This window comes from Crocuta crocuta, unplaced genomic scaffold (assembly GCF_008692635.1).
Source record: "Crocuta crocuta isolate KB4526 unplaced genomic scaffold, BGI_CrCroc_1.0 scaffold564, whole genome shotgun sequence".
NCBI lineage: Eukaryota > Metazoa > Chordata > Mammalia > Carnivora > Hyaenidae > Crocuta > Crocuta crocuta.
Genome location: NW_027533010.1, coordinates 916385 through 943687, shown reverse-complemented (window position 1 = coordinate 943687; position 27303 = coordinate 916385). Strand labels below are relative to the sequence as shown.

The 27303-nt window shown below is 39.9% G+C and overlaps 1 protein-coding gene across 1 annotated transcript in view; it reads left to right on the top strand.

Annotated features, from left to right (window-relative positions):
- Positions 1-26911: 26911 nt before the first annotated feature.
- Positions 26912-27303, top strand: part of DNAH7 (dynein axonemal heavy chain 7) — a 245938-nt gene continuing 245546 nt past the window's right edge. Inside the window, exon 1 of the mRNA XM_077745812.1 lies at positions 26912-27042. Within this exon, the coding sequence (XP_077601938.1) occupies positions 27028-27042 (15 nt within the window). The 5' untranslated portion in view covers positions 26912-27027. The remainder of the gene's footprint in view (positions 27043-27303) is intronic.

The following is a 27303-nucleotide window of genomic DNA, read 5'->3' as shown; positions in this document are numbered from 1 at the left end:
CTCTCTCTCTCTATCTCAAAATAAATAAAGTTAAAAATATAGAAAACAGACCAAAAAAAATTCTGCGATGTTAGTTGTGGCAGCACGCGGGCAGCAGCAGGACAGGTGATATTTTCCCCATGCTTTGCATTTAGCTACAGTAAGCATGCATTTCTTTTATAATCAGGCATTTGATGGGGAAGGAGGCAAAACTGTCTCAGCAGTAACACACAAAAACCTGTAAAACTAAAATAATATACTGTCTTTAGCAAATTTTCATGATTTTGGAAGTATGTGGTTTTCATGGCAGCTCATTACATCTTTTTGAGTAACGCCAGGAAGTTAGAGTCATCTTACCTACACAATACCACAACCATTTATGTTGGAACTTATTTCCCTAACTGTTTAAGATGCTTCTTGGAAGTAGCTTAGCATACTGAAACACATTTTCTCGTTCAGAAACAATACTTTGTGGTATTAATGGAGCCCTCTACTTTGAAATATCTGTGAAGTCCTGATCAAGGACAATTTTTCTTTGCTTCGTTTTTGTTTGTTTCCTTCATATATCATTGAAAGACAGGCCTCCACAATAACTCTGTGCGGCTCCTTTGCTCGGAAGCCAAGGGTATTCCCATGATGGAGGCAGGCACTGGATCTCTGGCCGCAGCTCCTGAAACTGCTATCATTTCAAGACAAACCACTAATTGCTGAGGAATTCACTGGGAGCTAAAAAGGAACTTTCCTTCACAGTGTACTCCTTGAGATCTCTAGCAGATTTCTTTTGTTCTCAGGCCCTGGGTTGTCATTATCCATGACAGTACTCATTCCCTATTCTCCACGCGAATATATTCTAAGGCAAAACTGCTTTTGAAAAACAAAATGTTCTGGTAGGTTTGGATCCATAGCGATACAGGGATGTTGGCACGGGGCTGTGGACACATGTCCAGAACGGCTGTTTGTAAATGTGATAGCAATTTTGCTAAAAATAAGGACTTTCTTTGCAATTTATGGAGGTATGGATAGAGGAAAAACTGGAGTTGTCCTTCATTTTTCAAATGCCCTTTCATTTCCTGCTGTGTGCTGATGTTTCAAAGTCTCCACATGAATTAAAAGTTCCAATAAGATTTGCCATAGCGGTTTCTTGGGAATGTCCATAAATATTTTTTTGCTTTGGTTTTTGTTCTCAGCAGAAAGTGTTGCTTGTGATTATCCCTTTTCTAAATTACATCTCTTTTTTTAAGATATGAAAAAATAAGCTTTTGTGTTTTTCAGGAAGTAAACAGATTTTTTTTTTTTTTTTGCTCAACTCAAGTAGAAGAGGTTTTACTTTACGAGCATGAAGCTGAAGTTTTCAATTACTGATTCTACAAAAAGGCAACAGTGCCTTCTCACCAATGACTTCCTGGTTTAAGTAAACTTTTCTCACATTTTTCCTGTAAGTGATCATTGTTTTAACAGGTTAATTATTTTACCACGTAAAGTGGTCATTGTGCTCTGTGCTCAGTGCTGTGCATAAATCAGGCCCTTCCTTGTGTTGGGACACTCATCTCCTGGCTTCCACAGCACTAACCAATTTGCTCAGAGATTTTTTATCCATCCAAGGACTTAAAAGTTCAGTAACGTTTAAACAACTTTAAAGAGAAAAAGAATCACGCAATTCAAAGAGGATCCCTTGAGGCCTAACCCCTGCTGGCCTCTAGGTCACAAAGTAGTGGATATATTACTCCCCAGGGCTTTGCAATATTAGCTATGGCGGACAGTGCCTCTTTTCTTCTACCAATTTTTTTCCCCTTTTTCTTTTTAACAAAAGGATTCCATTAAGGAAACACACACACACGCACGCACACACACACACACACACACACACACATTAGGTAGGAATGCACAGGCATTTCCAAGTTCAATTTCTTTCCATGGATTGTACTCTCTCTTCCCTGGGGATTATTAAGGAACGTTGGCAGATGCTGACGGATCTTGCTGTTTGACATCCCTCCTCCTCAGGTTCGGCCACACAGGACTGAGCAGGAGGCTTAGGTACCAGCCACGTGATAAATCTATTGATGGAATTACAGCTGAAGTCACTCAGTACTTATTTGTCACCCATGTTGTTCCTTTTCTCATTTAATTCTCAAAACCTCTGGAAGAGGTCAGTATTATTGTTGTCTTTGTTTTGCTGGGCTTAAGTGAATTGGCCAAGGTTACATAGCCATTGAAGGGCAGAGGCAGGAATTTAGTGCCGGCCACCCCATACCAGTGAATGTTGGCTTTCTACCCCTATTATTTTGGACTCAACTACAAAAGTACCTACATCTGTCAGCTCTTCCTATTATTTCCACGTGCTTTCCATGGACAGGAGTGCAAGTTTGCAAATCCCAGCTGTCCACTGAAATAGCGCACAACCACCTCATGTATTACACAGAATGTCAGATAGGGCACTAGAATCCTATGTGTTTACAGTGTCTTCAACAAATATTATTACACTCTATACTATTTGGAATTAAATTGATAAAAACTAGTAAAATGTACATTTTAATAAAGTTACTCTCTCAGGTGAATAAGGTGAGTGCCAATATCTGCTTGCATTAATAGCATTTAGAAGTGTATACAAGTTTAAGGGGTTGCTTGGGTGGCTCAGTTGGTTAAGCATCCAACTTCAGTCCCAGTCATGATCTTGTGGTTCCTGAGTTTAAGCCCCACATCTGGCTCTGTGCTGATAGCTCAGAGCCTGGAACCTGCTTCAGATTCTGTGTCTCCCTCTCTCTGACCCTCCCTTGCTCATGCTCTCTCTCTCTCTCTCTCATAAATAAAAATAACATTAAAAGAAATTTAAGAAATTTATATAAGTTTAAGAAGCATTATTATATTACATCTTACCTATTTTTTCTTATTGAAACTATTACATTATATTTTATAATTGTTATTTAAGTGCTAAATGCATTCACCACCATAGGAGATACTGAAAAATTAAAAAACAATTAGAAATCAACTTAGATCCATATATCCTTTTATTTATTTATTTTTTCATATATCCTTTTATTTATTTTAATGTTTATTTATTTTTGAGAGACAGAAATAGAGTGCGAGTTTGGGAGATGTAGAGAGAAGGAGGCACAGAATCTGAAGCAGGATCCAGTCTCTGAGCTGTTAGCACAGAGCCTGAGGTGAGGCTTGAACTCACAAATGGTGAGATCATGACCTGAGCTGAAGTCAGACGCTTAACCAACTGAGCCACCCAGGCACCCCAACTTAGATCCATATATTTAGGGATAACCTCTGCTAGCATGATGATGTCTCTTTTAGTTAATATCTCATAAACATATTCTTGCCACAGAACATTATGGCATAACATTTTATATAAGGATTATATACTATATCATTGTATGAGTCTAGCATCTTTTATTTAACCAGTTCCCTATTTTTGGACATTTAATGTTTTTTAACTATTCATTATTAAAAACAATGCAGCAATTATCCTTGATGGTAAATCTTTGTGTACATTCATAATTATTTCCTTAAGATAATTTCTTAAAAGTAGAACTTTAGGACCAAAGGATATGCAAAGCATTAGGAGTTTTTTCTTTCTGGAAAATTTTTACCAATACTTTAAGTCCCAACAGCTACATGAAAATTACTCTACCCCTTACCAACACTGAGTATTATCAATGTTCAAGCAATTACCAATCCCATANCTTTTTTCTATTGCTATCTTTCCCACAGACACACTTTTCATTTCGTGCCGTGTTTTCATCCACCTGCAGTTTAGGTTTGAGTGCTGTTTGTATTTAATTTTACAGGAAAAAGAAATTTTTTGGAAATAAAGGTATAAAATTATTCTGTAGTTTATGTTATGTATCAGGCCATTTTTTCTAAATTGCTTTTCCTTCCTTTTAAAATATCAGGAGAGTTACTCCTTACCATTGCCTAACCTTTTTCATTGGAGGAACTATGGACTATCAACGGCTTTCCTTTCTGTGCCTGAATTTCTTCATCTATAAAATGGAGATTAAAAACAGCATCTATAAAATGGGGATTAAAAGTAGGGCGCTTGGGTCGCTCGGTTGGTTAAGCATCTGACTTTAGCTCAGGTCATGATCTCATGGTTTGTGAGTTGAAACCTCACGTTGGGCTCTGTGCTGACAGCTAGCTCAGAGCCGGAGCCTGCTTCAGATGCTGTGTCTCCCTCTCTCTTCCCCTCCCCTGCTTGTGCTCTCTTTCTCTCTATCTCTCTCTCTCAGAAATAAATGAATAAACTTAAAAAAAAAAATAAAACACAGCACCAGTTCAGGGATGTCTGGCTGGCTTCGTTGGTAGAGCATGTGCCTCTTGATCTTAGGATCACAAGTTCAAGCCTCATTGTGGACACAGAGCTTACTTTGAAAATAAAAACAAAAAAAAACAGTACTGCTTCATATAGCTCAGGTTAAATGAGCTAGGTAAAGTGCTTTGTATAATGACAGGCCCAGAGAGAATGTTATATAAGAGTTAATATTTTTATTTTTATTCAGTGTAATACAAATATTTATGCTAATGAAATCACCAGTAGACTCTAAACACTGCCCAACTATTGAGAATCAATTAAGAAAGTAATCCCACTGGAGGCACAAAGTAACCATTATTGACCCTTGGTTTAGTAAACATTAATTTGAGGGCATGCTAAGCAAAGAAAAATAATAAATAAATGAATTCACTTCCAGGTCAGAAGATTTTGAGCAAAAAGAGTGCAAGTTACAGACATTCGCGCATTTTGCTAAAAGGACAGCTCTCCTCTATTTTGGAAGATTTTTCTGTCTGATGTAGGTGTCTGCTCATAAGGATCCTTGAGGAGGGAATGTAGGAGGAAAGTGTATGCTCCACACACCATCTACCATCCCTCCCCTTCCTTACTAATGGAACCTTGAAAGTAGGCTGCTGCATCCTTCCGGAGGGGCCAGTTCTTCCATTGTCCCAGGAGGTGAATCTAGATTCCATTCCCCCCCTCCCCCCAGTGAATGGTTTAGAAATAGGTGAGTCCTTCCATTCTTGCTAATGCCACACTGTAACCAGGGCACAGGGATGCAAGAGCACCTGCCTCTTGGGGTCCCAAACAGACCAGGTTGGCCACTCGCTGCTGACAGCCACCAAAGGTATGGAGAGGTGGTGAAACAAGAGGGAATTTATTTCATTGAGGCCAACACTGAGAAGACAAAGACAGTCCCCAATGTACTGAAAAGGCTTCCAGGTTTATATAAGGAAAATGTGAGACAAATGTTGGTGGGTTCATGCAGGTGGATGGGATGGTAAAAGTCAGGTTGATTATTGTCTTGGATCAATCATGTGGGGTCTTTCTGATGTCAGGGCAGTCCTTAGTACTTGAGAGTTCCTGTCACAGCATGATTTGCTTACAGGGTCTTTTGCCCGTGTTAAGAGATAAGCTGGAAAGAGGAGCTTAATCAGTTAGAAAGTATAGGCTGAGGTCAAAATGGAGGTAGTTGAAGTCCTCTTTTAACACGAGGCAAGGTCCAATAGGGGACTTCTGGGAGAATGTTCCTGGAACTTAAAAAGGGATGCATGAAGGAAATGATTTCATCTTTCAACCTTTGGACATTAATGTGTAAGGATGTAGGAATTAGAACCACAGCAACCCTTTTGACCATAAGTGGGTTAATCCGAAGAGATAAACCTTCATGCTGAGAGTGAGGGGGCAGGAATTTGGAAAAAAAACATGGATCTCTGATGATGTCTTTGAACTGCTAAATTAACCAACCTACAACACCTCCACTCTGTTACTCTGTGTTTTTTAAGTTATTTTTTAATTTTTTAAATGTTTATTTATTTTGAGAGAGAGAGAGAGAGCCAGTAGGGGCAAGAGAGAGAAGATCCCAAGCAGTCTCCACCCTCAGTGTGGAGCCCAACGTAGGGTTTGCCCTCATGACCGTAAGATCATGACCTGAGCCGATATCAGGAATTGATGCATAACTGACTGAGCCACCTACGCGCCCCTCTATTACTCTGTTTTAATATGTGAGATCTTAGGTCTTGTAACTGTTTAAGCCATTTTCAGTTGAGGCTTCTGTTATGCAGCAAAAAACATCCAATCTAACACAGAGGGACATACATGTAAGACATGAGGGATAGACATATCTTACCTGGCTATGCAGACATACTAGTTTCTTATTGCTGGTATAACCCATTTCCACACACTTTGGCTTTAAAACAACACAAATTTATTCTCTTACAGCTCTAGAGGTCAGAAATCCAAATTCAACCTGTTGGCAGTGCTGAGTTCCTTCTGGAGGTTTAGGAGAGAAGTAGTTGCCTTGCCTTCTTTGGCTTTTAGGACATTCTGCATTCCTTGGCTGTGGCCCTGTCTCCCCATCACTGCAGTCTCTTGCTTCCAAGAGCACATCTCCCACTACTGACTTGGCTCTTCTTCTGCCTTCTTATAAGGACAGTGGACCAAGATAACCTCTCCATCCCCCCATAAGATAGGGATCCCCACTAAGGCCCTGTCTTACTCACATCTACAAGGTTCATTTTGCCATATAAGGTAGTATTGTCATGGGGTCCTGGGCTTATGACATTACCATCTTTGGGGAGGGAGTCATTATTCTGCCTACCACATCAGGTAAACTGAGCCAATCCTGGAGAGCTGCTGTCACAGCCAGATCACCGTATGTTCCTGTGGAGGGAACAGCATGATTGCTGAACTGCCATTATTGTGTCCTTTATTTTCCCAGTCTCAGTCAGACTCTTCCTCTTTGCAAGTGATTGTATCTTGATTCCTCATCAGTAGCCCTAATTTAGCCCAGATGATCAGTCCTTTTTGCTTCCTCTCCGTAATAATGACATTTGACATTTAAAACGAGTCTTTAGTCTATGTACTATTTTAAGAGCTTTATGTGTACTAAAGAAATGAATCATCATAAGCCTCTGTCATAGTTGCTACTAATATACCCAATTTACCTACGAGCAAATTCGACTGCATTTGTGTCAATTCACACAGCTTACTATGAGTGCTTATTTTTTCGGCTTATGTAGGAGCTGGTAGCCTGTGATTTGGTTTCTCTTCCAGAAATAGAAAATAAAGTCAAGTTCTTACCACTGAGGACCAGTTAGGATGATTTTAGTTGCAATTCTCACCATATCCAGTGGGGTTAAACAAGAGTTTATTCTCTCCCCAAAAAGAAGCCCAGAGTCAGGGTTGGAGAGTGGGCTAATTCAGCTGCTCAGTCATGTCAAGTTTCCTTTTATTAGTGAGGAAAGCCTCTTTCCAAAGCTCCTAAGCAGTGTTTCTCTTCTGGTCTGATCCCTGCACTAGTCACTGGCCAAGAGGAATGGCCAGTCATGACTCATGCTTGGGCCTGAGCCTAACTGCTGTGAGCACATTGCTGCCTGATCTCTGAATGAGACCAGCGGTCTATTAGCAAAGAGAGGAGAGAAGGAACCAGGAGGCACACAGACCGTAGAGTGTAGAACGGAAGCGAAAACATATGAAATAACTCCGTAACTGATCGCAGGGTATCTCCCACCACATGGAACAAATAGGCCCTGGGACCATTCATCGCTTTGATCCAGAACAGACTTTAGCGCTACTCCTCAGCTGGGACTGGCCTGGCAGTGCACAAGGCGGGGGGCATGCTGTCATCCACTGAACAGATATCATTGGAAGCGGTGTTTGACTCCCTCCTTATCAATGCAACTCAAAGGGTCCATGTAGTAAACACTTCTAGTGACTCTGAAGATAGTATTATTTTCATAAGGAAGGAAAACTCCTCATGGGCCAAATATGCACTTTTTCAGAGAAGGGACCTTTCATATTCACTGCAAAATTTTTTTGAAGTTACTTTCTACAATTTTCCCCCAAATAACCCATTTCAGCAACAGCAGAGCACACGATACCTAATTTGTCTTTCCGTAGCAGAGCAGAGCTGAGTCAGACCTCCCCTGGCTCAGGCCTCCCGTTTCCACGCTACCGGCTCCTGTCAGGTCCGACTCTGGACGTTTAGCTCCTATGTCATAGTTAGTGAACAAACCATTCCTGTATCAATGTTCCTGTCACTGTTGGACCATGGTCATGTTCTTTTCTTCAGAAAGTAGGATTGTTTAGCTTGCAGTTTCCATCATGCGGATGTGCGTCTTCAAGCCAAGAGTCTGGTCTTCCTGTCTGAACATCCCTACAAAGCTAAGAGCAGCCACTTTACCATTAATCAGCAGTCAGATGAAGCACTGACTTCTGAAGAGAACTTCTCTTGCTACTGTGGCCTTCCCCACGCTCTGGCACCCTGAGGGACAGGCGGGCGGGAATCTGTTGGCATGTTCAAAATAGTAAAGGATGCAAGTGGCAGGACACCTCTTGCTTTGCTTTCAACTTCCGTCACGGTGTCTCTTTTCTCCACGGCCACTTCTGCTTTTCCTGTGCGGGTCAAAGTCTCAGGAGTAATTACCCCTCAGTAAGCTTAGGAGTGCACTTTGTACAGGTGGGGTCCTTGTTATTTGAGCCAGAGGATGTTTAACGTGTAGTACAACATTACACAGAGTCCAATCCTTCTCTGATAACTCCTAGGAAATTGTCTTTAAAAAAATTTTTTTTAGTGTTTATTTTTGAGAGAGACAGAGACAGAGAGACAGAATGTGAGCAGGGGAAGGGCAGAGAGAGAGGGAAACACAGAATCTGAGATGTCAACACAGAGCCTGATGTGGGGCTTGAACTCATGTACTGGAAGATGATGACCTGAGCTGAAGTCAGATGCTTAACCAACTGAGCCACCCAGGCGCCCCACCTAGTAAATTGTTTTGGGGGTCAGCAGAGCCAAGGATGAGGTTAAATGGGAAGTGTTGATTTGGGGCTTTTTGGCTCATTCTGTTGCATGGAGGTCCCCACAGGTCACCTCTCTAGGCTGTGGAGCTGTGACAGTGTAATGTGTTGCATAGCTCAGACTTGTCTTCATTCTTTCCACCAGAGCTTGGCCGGAACACTCAGGTGCTAGAGCATCTGGGAAAGACCTGCGTCCTGATCATCTATGTAGAAAGCTAAGGCAGACACTGGAAACAGTCTATTTTCTCTCCATTTCTGACACCCCTCTTCCTTCTGCAACTATTGCTTTGCAGTTGTCCTCACTGCCTTGTAAATCACTCAGAGCCCTGCCGGCAGATCTAAGATAATATCCCTAATGGAAAGTGAGAGGTTATCTGATTTGTCTTGTTTAGGATGAGTCACTTGTATGTTTGAGAAATGAAGCCCCAGATTCTGTTACTGATACTGGAAACTGCACAGAAAGAATGAGTCTGGAGTTTAGAACGCACATCGTGAATCTCACACCAGTGATGCTCTGGCTGTTCAGAGGGATGGAACAAGAATCAAATCTCTAAGGTGGAGGTTTTTGTGAAAAATCTCACTTGTTATTAGAGAGGTCTTTTGAGTACATAGCATATTGAACCTTAATATTATGGACTTGAAGGAAAATATTTCCTTTGGAATAGGAAGCCTCTGTTATGTTTTGGAAGAATTTTCCAGTAAATCATCTAACAGCTGCTTTACTGTACAGGCCTTGAAATTTTATCCTTTCATTGGTTACATACGCTTTTGCTTTTGGAAACTTCACATGCTTCTCTTTACCAGTAATATTTTGTTCCCAAAATATCAGCTCCTGGGGAGGATTTCATAAAGGCTGACCCAACAAGAAATGTTTTTGAGCAAACCTTCTGGATATCTTTGGCTAGGTACCATACTCTGTGTAAGATTATGACTTAAAATCCCAAAAGCCAACCTACAGAGATAATGATTTTGTGACAAAAGAATATGTTAACCATCGCTTAACAGAAAAGCATCTTGTATCTGCGAGGGTGGCAACAATAATTCGAGCGGATACTAGCAGGGGTAGAATGTGAGGGAGCGTGTGTGTGTTGCAATGGCAAGGTGTGATGGCACAAAGCCTTGGCAGAAATATGACCAGTGAAAATTCTCCCTTTCAGGTGGCAGATGGAAGATTGCCTTGACCGAGAGGGGAGGCACTAAATAAATACCTCCAAAGGGAACAGAAAGAGAATAGCTTGCTTGGTGCCATGTTATTGAAATAAGCCTGCAGTTCTCAAAGTTTGTTGCACATGAGGGTCACCTGGAAGGTACATGCTCCAGAACAGTCATGATGTGTTGATTTCTAGAAGGGGGCTGTTGGCTAATGAGGATTGGAAAATAGGTGGGGGCCGGGGGGATGAGGCTGGAAACTCACCAAGCATAACTTCAGTTTATGGAGCAGAGTTTTTGAAATCCTTTAATGGAGGAAGATTCCCCATAGACAGTGTAAGAACAAAGTGGAGAGGAGAGGGGAGCACAGCAAGCTTTGCTCTAACAGCCCATCTGACACTGGCGACGGTGTCTGATGGGATAGAAATAGAGCAAGGCACATGGCTTCAAGGGGAGTTGGTCAATGGAAGAGTTTTCAAGAAGACTTTTCAGTGACAGTTTGAAGGGAATTAAAGCAGGAGAGGAACCATTTATGAAAACTTTGGCAGTACATAACAAATTTGCAAATTATGGGTGTACCTGGGTTGAATTTTGGCTCATCTGTTGATTTTGATTCAGAATAACTCTCATTTTAGAAATTCTATGCATTGGCATATTAAAAGGTTAATAAATAAAATAGCTCTTTCCCACTGGCATTCCCATTAAGCCAGTTAGAGATCAATGGAGATTAAAAAAAAAAAGCATGGGTGGGGGGGCTGGGTGGCTCAGTTGGATGAACATCCAATTTTGGCTCAGGTCCTGATCTCACGGTTCATGAGTGCGAGCCCTGCATCAGACTAGCTGCCGTCAGCACAGAGCCCATTTCGGATCCTCTGTCCCACCACCCCCCGCTGTCTCCCCACTTGCACTCTCTCTCTCTCAAAGATAACTAAATCTTTAAAAAATATGTATCAGCATGATTACTGAAAGCAATTACATTGGAGGGTATGAGTAAATGGCTAAATAGACTTGCTAAGACTGCACCCTCCTCCTTGGCCTTGATTCAGCCCAACTGAGGGAAATTTGCATTTGCAAAGCACACTCTTACCCATGATCCTTGTGTCACATTAGTTCAGGCAGAGAGGGAAGAAAAGAACAAATTCCTAGTAGTTACTCATTTAAATATTATTTAATAGAGAAGCTCTCCTCCAATGAAACCAATGGATTTCATCCACTGGTGAAACAATAGGATACAAGTTACCCATTTGAGTGACGCCCTTTATTTTAAAAAAGCTGCACTCTTTAACATGACGGCACAAGTAGAAAATTATATTATTCATACATGACAGTAGGAAAAAATATGAGTCTGTTTGAAGTTGGAGAAGCAATGAGCTTAAGGGTTCTGGACTTCACAGGACTTCACAACGTCAGTTCACCTGTAACCCATTTGTGGTACACAGGTGTGCAGTGGTGTGCCATCTAGACAGACAGGCCTGAAGGGTCTGCCATCTATTTTCTTACTATATTTTCTGAGAAAATCATATGGTATTTTTCCCCTTCATTTGTTAATCTGTGTGGTATCTTTCTAATAACAGTTTTCTCTCTGATACCAAGTAGATGTCCTACAATTCAATTTAATTCTGCCACTAACTACCCAGAATTAGCACAGACCCCATAGGTTAAGGGCTCAGTGCCCCAAGACTGTCCTCACTTCAGGTCCCCAAGTTGTTGGGGTCTCCATACTGCTGGCCAACTGGCTATAAACATGACTTCCCATGACCACCCTGCTCCCAGGTTCGATCATTTGATAACATGATTCACAGAACTCAGGACACGTCTATAATTATTATCGGTTTTATGATAGAGGACACGGCTCTAATGGAAGAGATGCCAAATGGAAGAGATGCATATGGTAAGGTAGTAGGAGGCAGAGGAGGAAGGACACGGAACTTGCGTGTGCTCTCCAGGCACGCCGCCATCCAGCGCATTGATGTTGTCACGCATTCATATAGTCAGGATGCTGTGCAGACCTCGCTGTTTAAGAATGTTTTATCCAGCTTTTATTAAGTAGGCATGGTTGATTCACTCATTGGACATTGTGATTGAACCATCTCCAGCCCCCTTGCCTTCCCCTCCTCAAGTGCCAGGAGCTGGGACTGAAACTTCCCAACCTCTAATCCTATCCTTGGTCTTTCTGGTGATCAGATTCTATCCTGAAGGCTTGGTAGAAAGGGGTTCATTATGAATAAAAATGGACACTCCTATCCCTCAGGAAATGCCAAGGATTTTAAGAGCTTTGCGCCAAGAACGTGAGACAAAGACCAAATATATTTCTTATTATACCATAATGAGGTAAATATATATTAACAGATTTTTCTAATGTTAAATAATTCTGACATTCTTATATTTTGTATACTCAATTCACTTTGGCTCACTAATATTTTATTTAAGGTTTTCCCAATGTGAGAATGGCCTATAATTTTCCTTGTTCATATTGTAACATCTAATTTTATTAGCAAGGTTCAGTTAGGTTTATTAATTAGTTGGGGATCATTTCCTCTTTTTTTAGTCTTAGGATAAGTTTGTTTAAAATTAGAACATGTTCCTTGAATGTTTCATTTACATATGGAAATTTCTGGGCTGGTTTTACCTTTTGAGAAATCCTTTAATTACTGATTTAGTTACAACAATGATTATAAGATCATTCAGATTTTCTATTTCTTCTTTTGTCTTTAGTTTTGGTAAGTTGCATTTTTTAGGGATTTGTCCATATCATTTAGGTCTTAAACATATGGACATAACATTATTCGTAATGTTGTTTTCTTTTTTCTTTTTTTAAAGACTTTGTTTTTTAAGTTTATTTATTTATTGAGAGAGAGAGAGAGCAAGTGTGTACACAAATGGGGGAGGGGCGCAGAGAGAGAGAGAATCCCAAGCACGCTCTGCCTTGTCAGTGCAGAACCAGTGTGGGGTTTGAACTCATAATTGTGAGATCATGACTTTAACCAAAGTCAGATGCTTAACTGAATGAACCACCCAGGACCCTTCATAATGTCTTTTCTTATATTTAGTTTGAGAAAGACAGAGCAAGCATGAGTGGGGAAGGGGCAGAGAGGGAAGGAGAGAGAGAATTTCAAACAGGCTCTACTTTCACTATGGAGCCTCACTTAGGGCTCCATCTCATGACTGTGGGATCATGACCTGAGCTGAAATCAAAAGTGGGATGCTTAACCCACTGAGCCACCCAGGCACCCCAGTTGTTTCTTATATTTTAATATGTGTTGGATTTATGCTCCTCTTTTCAAACTTAATGTATTTTATTTTTGCTCAAGATACCAAAGCAGAAGTTATAGCTTATGATTGAACAAAATTCTTGTTATGAGGCCTGTGAGTCTTTAGATACTTAAGGATGTCACTAATTTCTGTCGTTTACTCCACAGATGGGTGTGAAGCTTGTTTTGATATGCCTTTTCTGATGGAGGTAGAGGGACATTCCAGAGGCTTCCACGGGCTTCCCAGTATGATAGCTCTAAAATGCCCCACAGACCAAACGGCTCAGTGTGGGAATTGTGCTACCAAACATGCCAATCCCAATTACACAGCCAGAGGGAAAATCGGCCAGTGTCAACGGAACAATAACTGTGATGATGAAATTAGTTGATAAGACTTTAGAACCATTGTTATAAGTATATTGGAGGACTAAAAGAAAAACATGAACATGTTGAGAGGAAAGAGAATCTCAACAGAAAAATGGAGTCTTTAAAAAAAAAATCCAATAGAAACTCTAGATCCAAAAGAATCAACATATAAAATGAAATAATCGCAAGATACTTCTAATACTGCAGAAACAAACAAACAAAAAACAACTTGAAGATAGGACACAGGGTCCATCAAAACTGAAGCACAGAGAGAAAAGACTGAAAAAAGAGTAGACAGAGCCTCAGAAAGTTGTAATCAGTATATATATAATTCGATTATCAGAGGGAGAAGGTATTAATTGGAGCAGAAAGATATTTCAAGCAATAGTGATCAAATAGTTTCAAAATTGGATGAAAAATACAACCCAAGGAAACTGGGGAATGTGAAGAAAGATAAACACAAAAATCACACCAAAACATATCTTATCATCAAATTGCCAAAAATCTATAAAGAAAGAGAACACATTAAAAGCAGCCAGAGGAAAGGGACATTGAATGTGGGTGAAAATGCTGGCTTCTCACTAACAATGCAAGCCAGAACCAAAGGACATGTTCGGCCCTTCCCTGGGACTACTTCAATCCATGTGCCCTATTTCAGAAACTCTGTGTGTTGTTCTAAAACAGAGAGGCTCTGTATGCTGCTACTTCTCCTCAGCCCCCATCTCCAAGTTTCTGTATTAAATAAAACTGAATAATAATCCAGGATCATATGTTATAAAAATTATGCATCTGACAGAAGATGATCTTGGCTCTATTCTAATTAATCACTGATGTGCTGTATAACAGTATGCGTACCACTTAATATCTAAAACCACCCTTAGCTAATAAACTGATGTGTTTTGAGAAAAGAAATGTTAGTACAAAAAAAATGGTTTTGTGGAAAGGGACTGTTAGATAGAAAATCAGAAAGTAGTATTAATAACTCATTTAAAAAGTTTTTAAATATGTATTTATTTTTGAGAGAGGGAGAGCGAGCATGAGTTGAGAAGGGGAAGAAAGAAAGGAGAGAGAGAATCCCAGGCAGGTTCCTTGCTGTCAGCACAGAGCCAGATGTGGGGCTTGAACTCATGAAACCATGAGATCATGACCTGAGCTGGGATCATGAGTTGAGGCTTAACCAACTGAGCCACCCAGGCACCCCTAAAATAATTCACTTTCAAGCATCCTGAGAAAGGGATATCAACAGTGCAGATAAGAATACCAAAAAGAAAATAAAACTTTAGAAAGCAGTAAAGGAAATGTGTTTGTCAGGCTATAGAAGTTAAAGCTCAGGAAAATCTTAGAAATATTGCTTCAAGATAAAGAGGTTTATATCACATAATTATTAAATATTTTATTGTAGGAGATTATTTAATGACATGAAAAAATGCTTGTGGTATATGATTAAATACTAAAAGAGAATAGTCATAGAATAATAATTGGTAAACTATCTTCCAGTGATAAATGGATGGACATATAGATAGATGGATGGATAGACAGAATGATAGAAGGGATACCAAAATATTGGCAATGACAGAGTAGTAGGCTTAAAGATGTTTTAAATTTTCTTCCTTGTGCTTTTTTACATGACATTATACATTTTCTACAATAAATATGTCGTTTAAAAAATTAATAGATTTGATATTTTGGAGTAGTTTTAAATTTACAGACAAATGGAGTGGAAAGTAGAAAGTTCCTATGTTCCTCCTAATTTCCCCATCCTGATTTCCCCTATTATTAGTATTAGTGTAGCACATTTGTTACAGTGCTGAGCAAATATTGATATGTTATAACCAAAGTCCGTAGTTTTGCTCTTTTGACAAATGTATTATGACCTATATTACAATATCAGTTTGTTATCTTTGTAATTAAATATAAAGTTTTAAAAACAAAAGTAATCATTACTATATAGACTATAGTGATAAATATTTCATAGACAATGTGATGAGCTGTTTTTTTAGCTTCACTGAAAATAACTCTGAGAATTCATTTCTATTTATTGCTTCTACTAATAACACCAATGGCTTGACCTAGAAAAATATCGTCGTTATCTGTTAATTTATGTACGTATCCTTTGGGTCTAAGTAAGCAATTAGTTTCATTAAGGTCATTCTTTCTCAAAATATAGAACAACTGGAAGATTTTTATATCTGTTCAATTACCTATCTAAAACTATGCCAGGTATATTTGGGGGGCACAATGAGTGGGAGGGTCAGGGAAGACTTTGTAGAGGAAGTGATAGTTGAACTGGGACCCAAAGAATCAGAAGTAGAACGGAAACAATATATAAAAGGTAAAGAAAGAAGAATGGCATTCATGCAAATGATAATAGTTAATAAATTAGAAGATTAGATTACGTGAATTCTTGTTTTAAGAAAGAATAGACCATTGTTGGATATTTGAGCAAAAGCTTATTGATGGAGTGCCTTTGAATTGGGTTGGGATAAAGTTAGATAAAGAAAGATACAGAGGAAAAGTAGACTCAGTCAAATGTCGAGGATCACAACCTGAATAGAGGTTCTATGTTACACATTATAGAGACTTTGCAAAGGGAAGAGAGTTAAGAAAGGTAAGACTAGATTGGTAAGGAAGAAGGAATGGATGGATAGTCTTTTGAAATAGTTTGATGACACCGGACCAACATGGAATCATTCTGGATTATTTTAGTGTTTTTTGCCTTTAGATGTGTCTATTGAACAGACGGAAAACCAACTAACCCAACAAACGAACAAAAGTTAAAAGACACGCAATTACCCAAGTGTTCAGAGCCTGGATGTAAAAAGTGGCAGTAGGGATGGAAGGAAGAGATGATTGTAAGAGATTTCTATAAAAAAGTAATAACATAAGATGAACTTGGACTTGGAGAACGAGGAGAAAACCAAGGTGAACTTGAGATACTAATCTTGGAAGACTGGTAAGGCTCCAGGCAAAATTGAAAAATTGATGCAGAGAAGGTCAGTTTTGGATTGGTGGTTTGGGACAGTAGGGTAGTTAAATGGAAAAGTCATGTAGATAACTGGGAACAAGATATAAGTATTCAAGTGAGAGAGAACATAGCAGGAAACAAAGACTCAGGAGTCATAAGCAGCAAGGCTGTATATGAAGCTTTATAAGTAGATTAGCCATTGGCATGAGAACTGAGGGGAGAGATCACAAGTAAAGCTTTAAGGAATATTTACAAATGGAGAGAAAAGGAAGAAGAGCCTAGAAAAATGGGGCCAGTCAGTCATGCAAGACTGGGAAGGAGACCATTTTAAGAAAGAAGTAATAGCCACATCAACTTCTGAATGTGGTGGTGGGGGGGGGGGCACCTGGGTGGCTCAGTCGGTTGAGTGTCCAGCTTCCACTCAGGTCATGATCTCACAGTTCATGGGTTCAAGCCCCACTGGAGCCTGTCTTCGGATTCTGTGTGTGTCTCTCTCTGTCTGACCCTCCCCTGCTCACACTGTCTCTCTCTCTAAAAAATAAATAAAACATTTAAAAAAGAAAGAAAAAACAAAAATAAGTGGGTTGAAGTCATTAGCAATATTAAGGCTATTTCAATGGACTGTGGAAATGGAATCCAGATTATAGAAGATTTTCAAAGAGATCAAGTGGCAAGAAAATTGAAAATGGATCAAGTGAGCAATGACCACCCACTTGAAGATTTGGGATATGAAAGAAAGGAGAACTGCTATAGAGTTTAGAAGAAAATGTCAATTAAACATTTAATTTAGCAGCTAAGAGATTTGTGAATGATTAAAGACAGAAGGGAAAGAGTCTGCTTCTGTATTTTTTTCTGCATCTACTTTTTTAAAAACATGGCCATTACTTGAATATTCTTTGAAAAAATACATCACTGTGCAACCCTTTGCACAATAATGTTGCTTCAATTATTAGTATTTGAACACGCAATCCTGTATCGTTCTTTTGAAGTCTTGCCTAGGTGTTCCTTAGAGGCAAGGTGGGGAACACCCTAAAGCAGAGTCACACTGCAGGTGGATCACATCACAGAGCCGCTATGTAGTCAAGATTTAGGATTATGACTTTTCTGTGTTATGATTTGAAACTTGGTGAACAAGTGCTCCATTTCATGGCTGCTTCTTTATCCTTCATGACCCTGAAAAGCATTCTATTTCTAGCTTTAGCAACCCTTCATTCTGCTGTTTGAATAATAAATGATAAAACGTCATCATCTGTTTTAGTTCTGTGTATGCAAAAATGGAGTTGTGTGTGTTAATCTCAGAATTTAATTTACAGCTGTCAGATTATCAGTCATTTTATGACTAATAACATGAGTTGACTAACGGGTTTAAAAAGAAACAAATCGGTGGCTGGTGATGAAAATGTTTATTGTACAATTTGTCTGCTATATTATATCTGCAAACAATGGCCATTATATCATGGTAACTAATCTGTTCTGAGAATGAATACTCAACAACAATTATGGCATAAAGGTAAGCATAATATGTTATACTTCTTGGTTCTTTCTTTTTAGGAATCTATCGTTTAAAGAAAGATAATTTTCAGATGCCGTCAGCAGAATGATTTAAGCCATACCTACACATTTGCCCTGGATAGGTTCTATCACCAAAATGCATGTGACAAGTAAATTGAAGGAAAACTGACATGGAAATTCATCCACATATGTACTCATGTCTGCTTCCAGTAGACACTGAAATGTGTTAGAGTGAAGCACTAACAAATAGAGTATAGTAGCAACCATGCTCATAAGAACCTACCTGGTTTGGGGAGACACATCTAGATGAAGGCAAAGCATGAATTGCCAGTTGATTGAACTGGAAGAATATTATAGATGTTTGGAGGGGTGAGTTCATTTAGGCTGGGAATATCTGCTCAAGAAAGGATATGAACTGGACCTTTATGGAGGTAGGAGGTGAACTTTAAGTTTGTGGAGGAAAATAAGAAGTCATTTCTTTCGGGGAAAATAGTCCTCACCAGACTTCTAGTGCCTCCTCTCCTCTCTCTACTCACAAGTCCATAATAGGAGTAGTCAATCACCTGGTGAGGTCCTAAATCTGACCTAGTCATGTAGAGGTCAGGACAATACAGCTCTGACAACACATAAACTCTTGCAAGAATGCCTTGCAAATGTGGCCCAGGTCACATTCTGTACATATCACCAACACTTGACAAATATTTCAGAGCACATAATCTATGAACATACGATTTATAGGGTCAATTTAAAAAGCACTTCACATGGAAGGAAAGAGGAGGGCCCAGGGAACTTGGAATGTCTGCTTTTTACCAGGAGCTAAACTAGATGCTTTTCACACATTGTCTGAATCAGCCCCTACAACAATTCTAAAAGGTTGTGATTCCAAGAAGAAAATGATAGTTCAGAGATATAAAGTAACTTGTTTACCTTCACCAGTGGAGACAAAGACAGGGTATTTTTGAGATATAGTTGACATAAAACATTGTATTCATTTCAGTCTTAGAATTACTTGATATATGTATATATTGTGAAATAATTATCAAAATAAGCTTAGTTAACATCTATCCAAAGTCAGGATTAATACCAGCTCTGATTCCAGGAAATAGCCTCTTTTTCCCATACTATCTTTCCCTAGAGATAGAAAACACATTCCCCCCCATCCCCTGCTTTTAATTACCAGAGGCATTTCAGTGTTAAAGTTACAAAGAAGAGGACTTATAAATGGTAACAAGGTCAAATAAAACAGTTGGTAGGCTAAGAATTGCTGGATGGGGTTCACACTCAACCTTTGATCGGGCAAAGAGGGCGTCTTACATACAGTATGTTCTTTGGAAAGATTACCAAAGTAAATAAAGAGAAAGTTTTCCAGCTGCCCCAAGCAATCACGGAAACACTACATATCTATGTGATTACCTAGCAAAGTCAAACATTTTATTGGGCATGTATAAAGTCTAGAGTGAAGTCAGTGCCAATGACCTTTAAACCACCTACAAACGTTGAACGTGATGAAGTACAGCACATTTTCAAAGTCCATAGACATAAGGTCAAGAGTAAAGTTTTTGACACCTTGGCTTACAAAGAATATATTGCCAGAATTCTTAGAGAGGAAGAACTGATGTTTCTCCAAATAAAAATTATCTGATTTTTATATTATTGCTCCACACAGTCCAAGAAAAAAAAAAAAAACTAAGATACCACCTGAAAAGATAACATATCACAAGCATATACAAAATAGCCTTTTAGTAAAATCTGGCTTAGCAAAGAAATCGAGTTACTTTCCAAACATGTAATTTATTTCAGACTTGTTTTTTGATGATTGTGAAAATATCAAAATTTAAAATAGTCTATGATTTTATGGTCAAAGAGCAATTCTATAGAAAAAAGTTCATTTTTTCTCTCTGGTTTGCAGGTGAATATATCTCCCTCTAGTGTTCAAAGAAATTGAACGCAACCATTTGTATTTCTTCAGATCTGGTTGTGATTAGTCGAAGGTCAATGTGTGGTAATAAAACAGCATCATTATTTGTTTTTATGGGAATTGGTCCATATATAGCTCAGTATTTTCACAAACAAATACCACATGCATGAATTGTCAACCACATTTTGTAGGGTTCCTTTTGTATCTGAGATATCTGTTGTAACTCTAACTTTGTACTTGCATAACTCTTTACTAAAGGGTCAACAAAATATGTAATTTTTAAATTGCAAGGTTCCAGAAAGAGAAAACAAGAGTCTTGGGGCCTGATCCTTGGATTACCTTTCTTTCTGCTTCTATTTACACTCTCTTTGATGATTTCATCTAATCTCATGCCTTCAATTACCTTCTATCTGTGGATGAACTTCCAGTCTATACCTTTACCAGAGCTATACCCAGAGTTGTACAGCTTCCTATCTCAATGTCTTACTTGGACATCTAACAGGCATCTCAAACTTAACATGTCTGAAAACCAAGTTTTTAATTTTCTTGCACCTTCCATCTACCAAGTAAGTAGCTCAGCCAACAACAACAACAAAACTAGTTCATTTACTTTATTCTTATTCCTTACATCTGGTCCAGCATCAAATCCTACCAGGTTTTTCCCCCCAAATATATTCTTGATGTGTTCCCTTCTCTCCATTTCCATCACTTTCCCCAAGTTTAAGCCACCATTGTTATTTCCCTGACCTACTTCACTAGGCTCCTAATTGGCCTTCCTCCTTCCTCTCTTGCCCCATTTCAATTCATGGTTTCTTTGCCTTTTTAAAATAAGATCCTTCCTCACTATGTTCCTGGCTTTGAATGTGTCAAGCTTATTCTTACATTCAGGTCTGAGTCTTACTACCTCACCCACTTCCTGGGAAACTCATTCCAGACATCACTGAAGGGCTGGCTCCTTTTGTCATTCAAATCTCAGCTCAATGAGATTTGAGAGACTCTCCTTTGACTTCTCTGAGAAGTCTTTCTTCGATGAGAGACTTTCTTTGACTGCAGTCTCTCCTATTACCGCATTTCATTTTATTTACTCTTTGCATTTTTTAATGATCTGAAATAAACAAAATACTTATGTTTTTTCTTGCTAATTTTCAGTTTCTCTCTTTACTAGAATAGGAGATGGGATCTTGCCTGCATCTTTTCCCTCCCATGCCTAGAACAATGCCTGGCCCACAGCAGGTGTTCAAGAAATATTTGTCACCTAAGCAAGATGAGGAAGATGGGGAGGAGTCTAGGTTCACAAAGAGAGAAAGGCACGGGCAGAGAAAAGAACACCAGATTCTGGACTCGGCTTTAAGTTGGACACTCAATTTTCTCAGCCTCATACCATGAGCCACAACAATAAGAAGCTGCCACACTGCTTCAAAAGGAGCATGTATAACCTATCAGCACTTTTTCTACACAAGCTACAGTTTCAAAAGCAGGAGGTAAAAAAAAAAAAAAAAAGTAGTAACAAAAAACAACACGACAATTCAAAACTCAGCAGCTTACACAATATGCTTTAAAGGAAAATACATTTCATACAAAAGATTCCCTTATAATCAGCACAAATTTGGGCATAAAATCCTTAAGCAAGCATTTGGTTCATGTGTAATAAAATCATTAAAAAAAAAAAAAAATCCACCCAGAGGCACCTGGGTGGCTCAGTCAGTTAAGCTACCACCTCTTGATTTAGGCTCAGGTCAGGATCTCATGATTAGTGAGTTCCAGCCCCTCGTCAGGCTGCTCACTGACAGCACAAAGCCTGCATGAGATTCTCTTGTCTCCCTCTATCTTGTCCCTACCCCACTCTCTCATTCTCTCTCTCTGTCTCTCTCAAAATGCATAAGTAAAAGTTTTTTTTTTTTTTTAAAGAAAAAACCCAGCCAAGCCATGAGATCATGCAGCTGAAATTGACACCTAGGGAACCAAACTATCAGCAAGTCAATTTCTGTTCTCCATTTGGTCTTTTATATTTGGTTAACAGTTTCTGTTTCCAGATACCCCCTCTTAAAGCAGACTTCAGGGTCACCTGGGTAGCTCAGTCGGTTGAGTGTCTGATTTCAGCTCAGGTTATAATCTCATGGTTTGTGAGTTCGAGCCCCATGTTGGGCTCTGTGCTGACAGCTTGGAGCCTGGAGCCTACTTCAGATTCTGTGTCTCACTCTCCCTCTGCCCCTCCCCTACTCATGCTCGGTCTCTTTTTCAAAAATAAATTTAAAAAACATTAAAATTTTTTAATTGAACTTTCATATTTTTAGATTAGTAAATCAAAAGCATACCCAAATTAAATACTCTGTGCATAAGGGAATCTTTCAAGGAAATAATAGAGTAATAAAGTGCCTTTCTATATTTGAAGGATCCAGGGGTCCAACACATCTTATCTAAAATTTATTCCTAACAATCTTTGAGATATATCGAATTTTGTCAGGGTTTTGACTGAGCCTTAATCTCACTGGTGAGGAAAGGAGTGACATCTCAGTCGCAGTTTGGTTGGTGATATTACTGATTACTGTGAGAATTGCTAGGGAAATTCAGTCCCAAGAGTGACATTTCTCTTGCTTGACAGGGATCACAATAACTGACAAATACAAAAGAATTGTCTTTGCCAATTTTTATAAAATTGTTTTTTCTTCCATGATTCTGGCAGTGTGCCCCACAGAAGACAAGTTTAGAAATGGGATTCTGTGAACGAGCAAGTGATCTCCCCGAGGAACTAGAAACAGAGGTCTAGCAAGAGCTAAGGTAAAAAGTCAGAGTACCTGATGGTTGTTTACTTCTATTATGACTTTTGAGGTTGGAATGAACAGACAGTGAGACAGTAGAGGATGGAAGGAGGAAAATCTGCAGATGGGGAAAGGGTCGAAAGTGAATGGTTGACCTTTTCAGGCTCATCTCTGTCTAGATTGTTGCTGTGAATCTGTGACTCCCTCTGTCCCCTGCTGGCCTGTTTGTGTGGATCAGTACTCTGCAAGAAGCAATCCAGTGATGTTGGCTTTTTTTTATTTTAATTTTTTTAATGTTTATTTATTTTTGAGGGAGAGACAGAGAGAGGGAGAGGGAGAAGGAGAGAGAGAGAGAGAGTGTGTGTGAGAATATGAGCAGGGAAGGGGCAGAGAGAGAGGGAGACACAGAATCTGAAGCAGGCTCCAGGCTCTGAGCTGTCAGCACAGAGCCCGATATGGGGGTTAAACCCACGAAATCATGAGATCATGACCTGAGCCAAAGTTGGACACCTAACTGATTGAGCAACTCAGGCATCCCTTGATGTTGGCTATCAGTCAAGAATGCCAAATTCCTTTTAAATACTGGGGAACTTCTGGGAATAGTTTTATTGGCAGTACACTGGCAGCCACTTAAACCAATCCCACCCTCACATCTTGTGGTTACGATTGCCTGTGGTATAAGCCCTCGAGCTAATGTTTTAGCTTCTCATACTCTTACTTTTAAGTAGGATTTTGCTTCTTTTTGGCTGAAGAATCAACTTTCTAATATTCCTGACTTTCAGATCTTTTCACTGTACCCCTGGGCTATGAAGGCACACTATATCTTCAATCCATTCTTGGAACTCTACCCCTACCTCCAGGTTGTTACTGCAGTTTGTCTCCTTGAAGGCTCTGTTTCTATGTGGGATTTCTTCCACATTCCAAGTTCAGGAGATGGAGTCTGTAATATTTATCATCTGCTTTCCAGTAAAACTTCCTCACTAAGTTTAGTCTCATAACATCTCTCCTGCTTCATTCACTGAAGACTTCAGCTCACAGTTTTTCTCTCCACTCTGCTACTTGAGCATCCATGGGAACAGCTATAGCCTTAGCTAAGGCGAAGCTCCTTGATCAAGCTTAGCTCCTTGATCTTCCATGACCAAAGTCCTTCACCACAGTCTCTCACTTCCGTGGCCACTATGGGGACATTGTCAATGCCTGGAATTGCTCCACTTCTGAAATTGCAGAGTCAGTACCCTCACTTCTTTCTGCTTCAGCAGTAGTTTCTCCTACCATGTCTTTCTCACTGAGATGCCCACCTATCCTATGTAAGAGCTCCTTTATTGCCACTTAATAGCCTGTTCTTCCCGTGTCAGTTTTGGGTTCTGAGATTCTTAATTCTAACTTCACTCTTTTCAGAGTCTCTATTCCCTTGCTCTGTTGCTGAAGGAGTTCATCAAAGGGCCACGAACTGAACCCAGCCATCTGGAGTCGCCTTTGAGCCCCCTCCCCCACCTTGGAATGCACGTTCTGCCCACGTTTTCCGTGCTTCCTACAGCTGAAGCTGTTTTCAAGGATGCCAAACTTGAGAGAGCAATCTGCTGTTGAGCCCATCTGGATGCGACTGAACCTTGTTAAGGCCTCTATATAAACTGAAGAGGCTGGTCGGCAGGTGTGGACATCTGCTTGTCTCATGGCTGCGGGAAACACGTCTTATATGTAAGTTCCCTTGCGTGTTAAACCTGCCACCTATTAATCTGGGATGGCCTGCCTCTTCCCTGTGTGGGGACCAGTTCGTGAGTCAACAGTTATCCTTCTGTCACAGCAGCCTGGGAAATGTGTGGTGTGTTGGTTTTGTTTGAACCTGAGCCTGGTCTGTTGAATGTCTTTGGAGTACAGATTTTTGTCACTACTAATTCAGAGGCTTCAACTTAGACAGGATCTTTCCTGTATGTCTTCGCTCATTTCCATTCTCGCTGCTTTCCTGTCGAGTAGTTATTTTAAAACTTCTTCATTCTGCTCTAACTTTTGACTAACGCTGACAACTGTCTTCTTCTACTTTTTCTTAATTGATGTGTAATTAACATGCAGTTACATTAGCTACAGGTGTACAACATTTATTGAACAATTCCATGCATTTTTCTGTGCTTACGTGGTGAGCACTATCACTATCTGTCACCTTATAACATTATTACAATATTATGGACTATATCTCTGTTCTACCTTTCATCTCCATGGCTTATTTTATAATTGGTAGTTTGTACTATTAATTCACTTTGCCTATTTCACCCATCTTCCCATTGCTCTTCTTCTACCGACCACCAGTTTTCTCTCTGTATTAGAAATCTACTTTTTGGTTTGTTTCTTCACTTGTTCTGTTTTTTGTGTTTTTTTTTTTCTAATTCCATATAAAGTGAAATCCTGTGGTATGTGTCTTCCTCTGATTTATTTTACTTAGCATAATCTTTTCTAGGTCTACCCATGCTGTCACAAATGGCAAGATTTTACCTTTTTTTATTTCTTAAAGTTAACTTATTTTGAGAGAAAGGTAGAGAGAGTGAGAGCAGGGGAGGGGGCAGAGAGGGTAGTGGGGAGAGGAGCCCAAGTAGGTCCTGTATTGTGTCTGGAGTCTGAAACTCACTCAAACTCACAAACTGAAATGATGATCTGAGCCGAAACCAAGAGTTGCTCTCTTAACCAACTGAGCCACTCAGGTGCCCCAAGATCTTTTCTTGTTTATGGTTGATCAATATTCCGTTGTATGTAGATACTACATCTTTTTTTTACCCATCTATTGATGGACACCTTGGTTTCTACATTTTGGCAATTGTAAATAATACTGCTCTAAGCATAGGGGTGTGTATGTTAATTCGCAAAGGAGGCAAGAAAACACAGTGGGGAAGAGACTGTCTCTTCAATAAATGGTGTTGGGGGGGCACCTGCGTGGCTCAATTTGCTAAGTGTCCGACTTCGGTTCAGGTCATGATCTCATGGTTCTCATGAGTTCACACTCTGAGTCAGGCTCTCGGCTTCAGCTTCTGTTTCCTTCTCTCTCTGCCCATCTCCAGCTTGTGCTTTCTCTCTGTCTTAAAAATAAATAAAAACATCAAAAAAATTTTTGCTAGGAAAACTGGACCACTTTGACACCATACACAAAAATAAACTCAAAATGGATTAAAGACCTAAATGTGAGACCTGAAAGCCTAGAACTTTCAGAAGACCACATAGGCAGTAATCTTTTTGACATTGGCCATAGCAACATTTTTTTCTAGATAAATCCTGGGCAAGAGAGCTACAAACAAAATCAACTCTTGGGACTATACAGTTCCAAATAAAAAGCTTCTGTATAACAAAGGAAACCATCACATAACCTACTGAATGGGAGAAGATACTTGGCAAATGATATATAAAGTTAATATCCAAGTCTATTAAGAACTTACGTTATTCAGCACCAAAAACATTTTTTAATTTAAAAAATGGACAGAGGACCTGGATAAGCATTTCTCAAAAAAGCCCTACAGATGAGCAACAGACACATGGAAAAGTGCTCAACATCCTAATCATCAGGGAAATGTGAATCAAAACCATATGAGCTATCACCTGACGCCTGTCAGAATAACTAGAATAAAAGACCCTCAAGAACAAGCGTTGGTGAGGATGTGGAGAAAAGAGAACTCTTGTGCACTGATGGGATTGCAGACTGGTGCAGCCGCTGTGCAAAACAGTATGGAGTGTCCTCAAAAAGTTAAAAATAGCAATACCGTACAATCCAGTAATCCCACTCCTTATCGAAGAAAACAAAAACCCTAGTTCAAAAAGATGAGTGCACCCCTATGTTTATTTGTAGCATTATCTACAATAGCCAAGATAGGGAAATTTTCCTCTGGTTGTTAGCAGAAGGTTTTGCTTCCTACAGAAAAGCGTTTTATTCCACTAGTTTTCTGAGACCTTCCAGGCACAGAGAGTTAAAGAAGGGGTTATGGCAGGGCTTCAAGCACCAAGTTAGAGTATAGAAGTGTGATGATCAGTAATCAAAGGCTAGTCACTTGTCAAGACTGAAGCAGTATCCTCTGCCTTCACCACTCAGAGGCGCCACCGAGTGCCCTGGAAGGTGCTTCCTGAAGGATCGCACTACTAGTTCCCGGGGCGCTGACCCAGGAGCCACAGATGACCGGAAACCAAGCCTGCGAAGGCCTGTTGCTTAGCAACGAATCACTGCGGGACGCTAGGCCGCCTACGCGCAGAGGGAGCAGAGGCTGCAGGCTGGGTCCCTGGACGCCGCTTCCCTTGCCTGAGGGGGCCCGGGCTGGAGCGATCGAGGAGCCACCAGGTGACTCGAACGCGTCCTCACAGCCATGAGCAGCGAGCAGGTGAGATGGTGCTCCTCGCCAGGCTGGCCCTGCAGCGAAGCTTCCTTCCTATATCGGAAGTGATTGAAGCCTGGTCCTCCAGGTTCCCCAGTCGTGATCCTGTGGGGTACAGCCTCCTTCGCCCTAGTTACATCTGGGATATTGAGAGCTTTCCGTGAAAACCCTTAAATGTTTTCTTCCCAACCGGTCGTCCTTGATGTTGTCATAACAACCAACCATTTTAGTCTAGAGCTGCTCTAGCATTTAAAATTACAGCCCCAG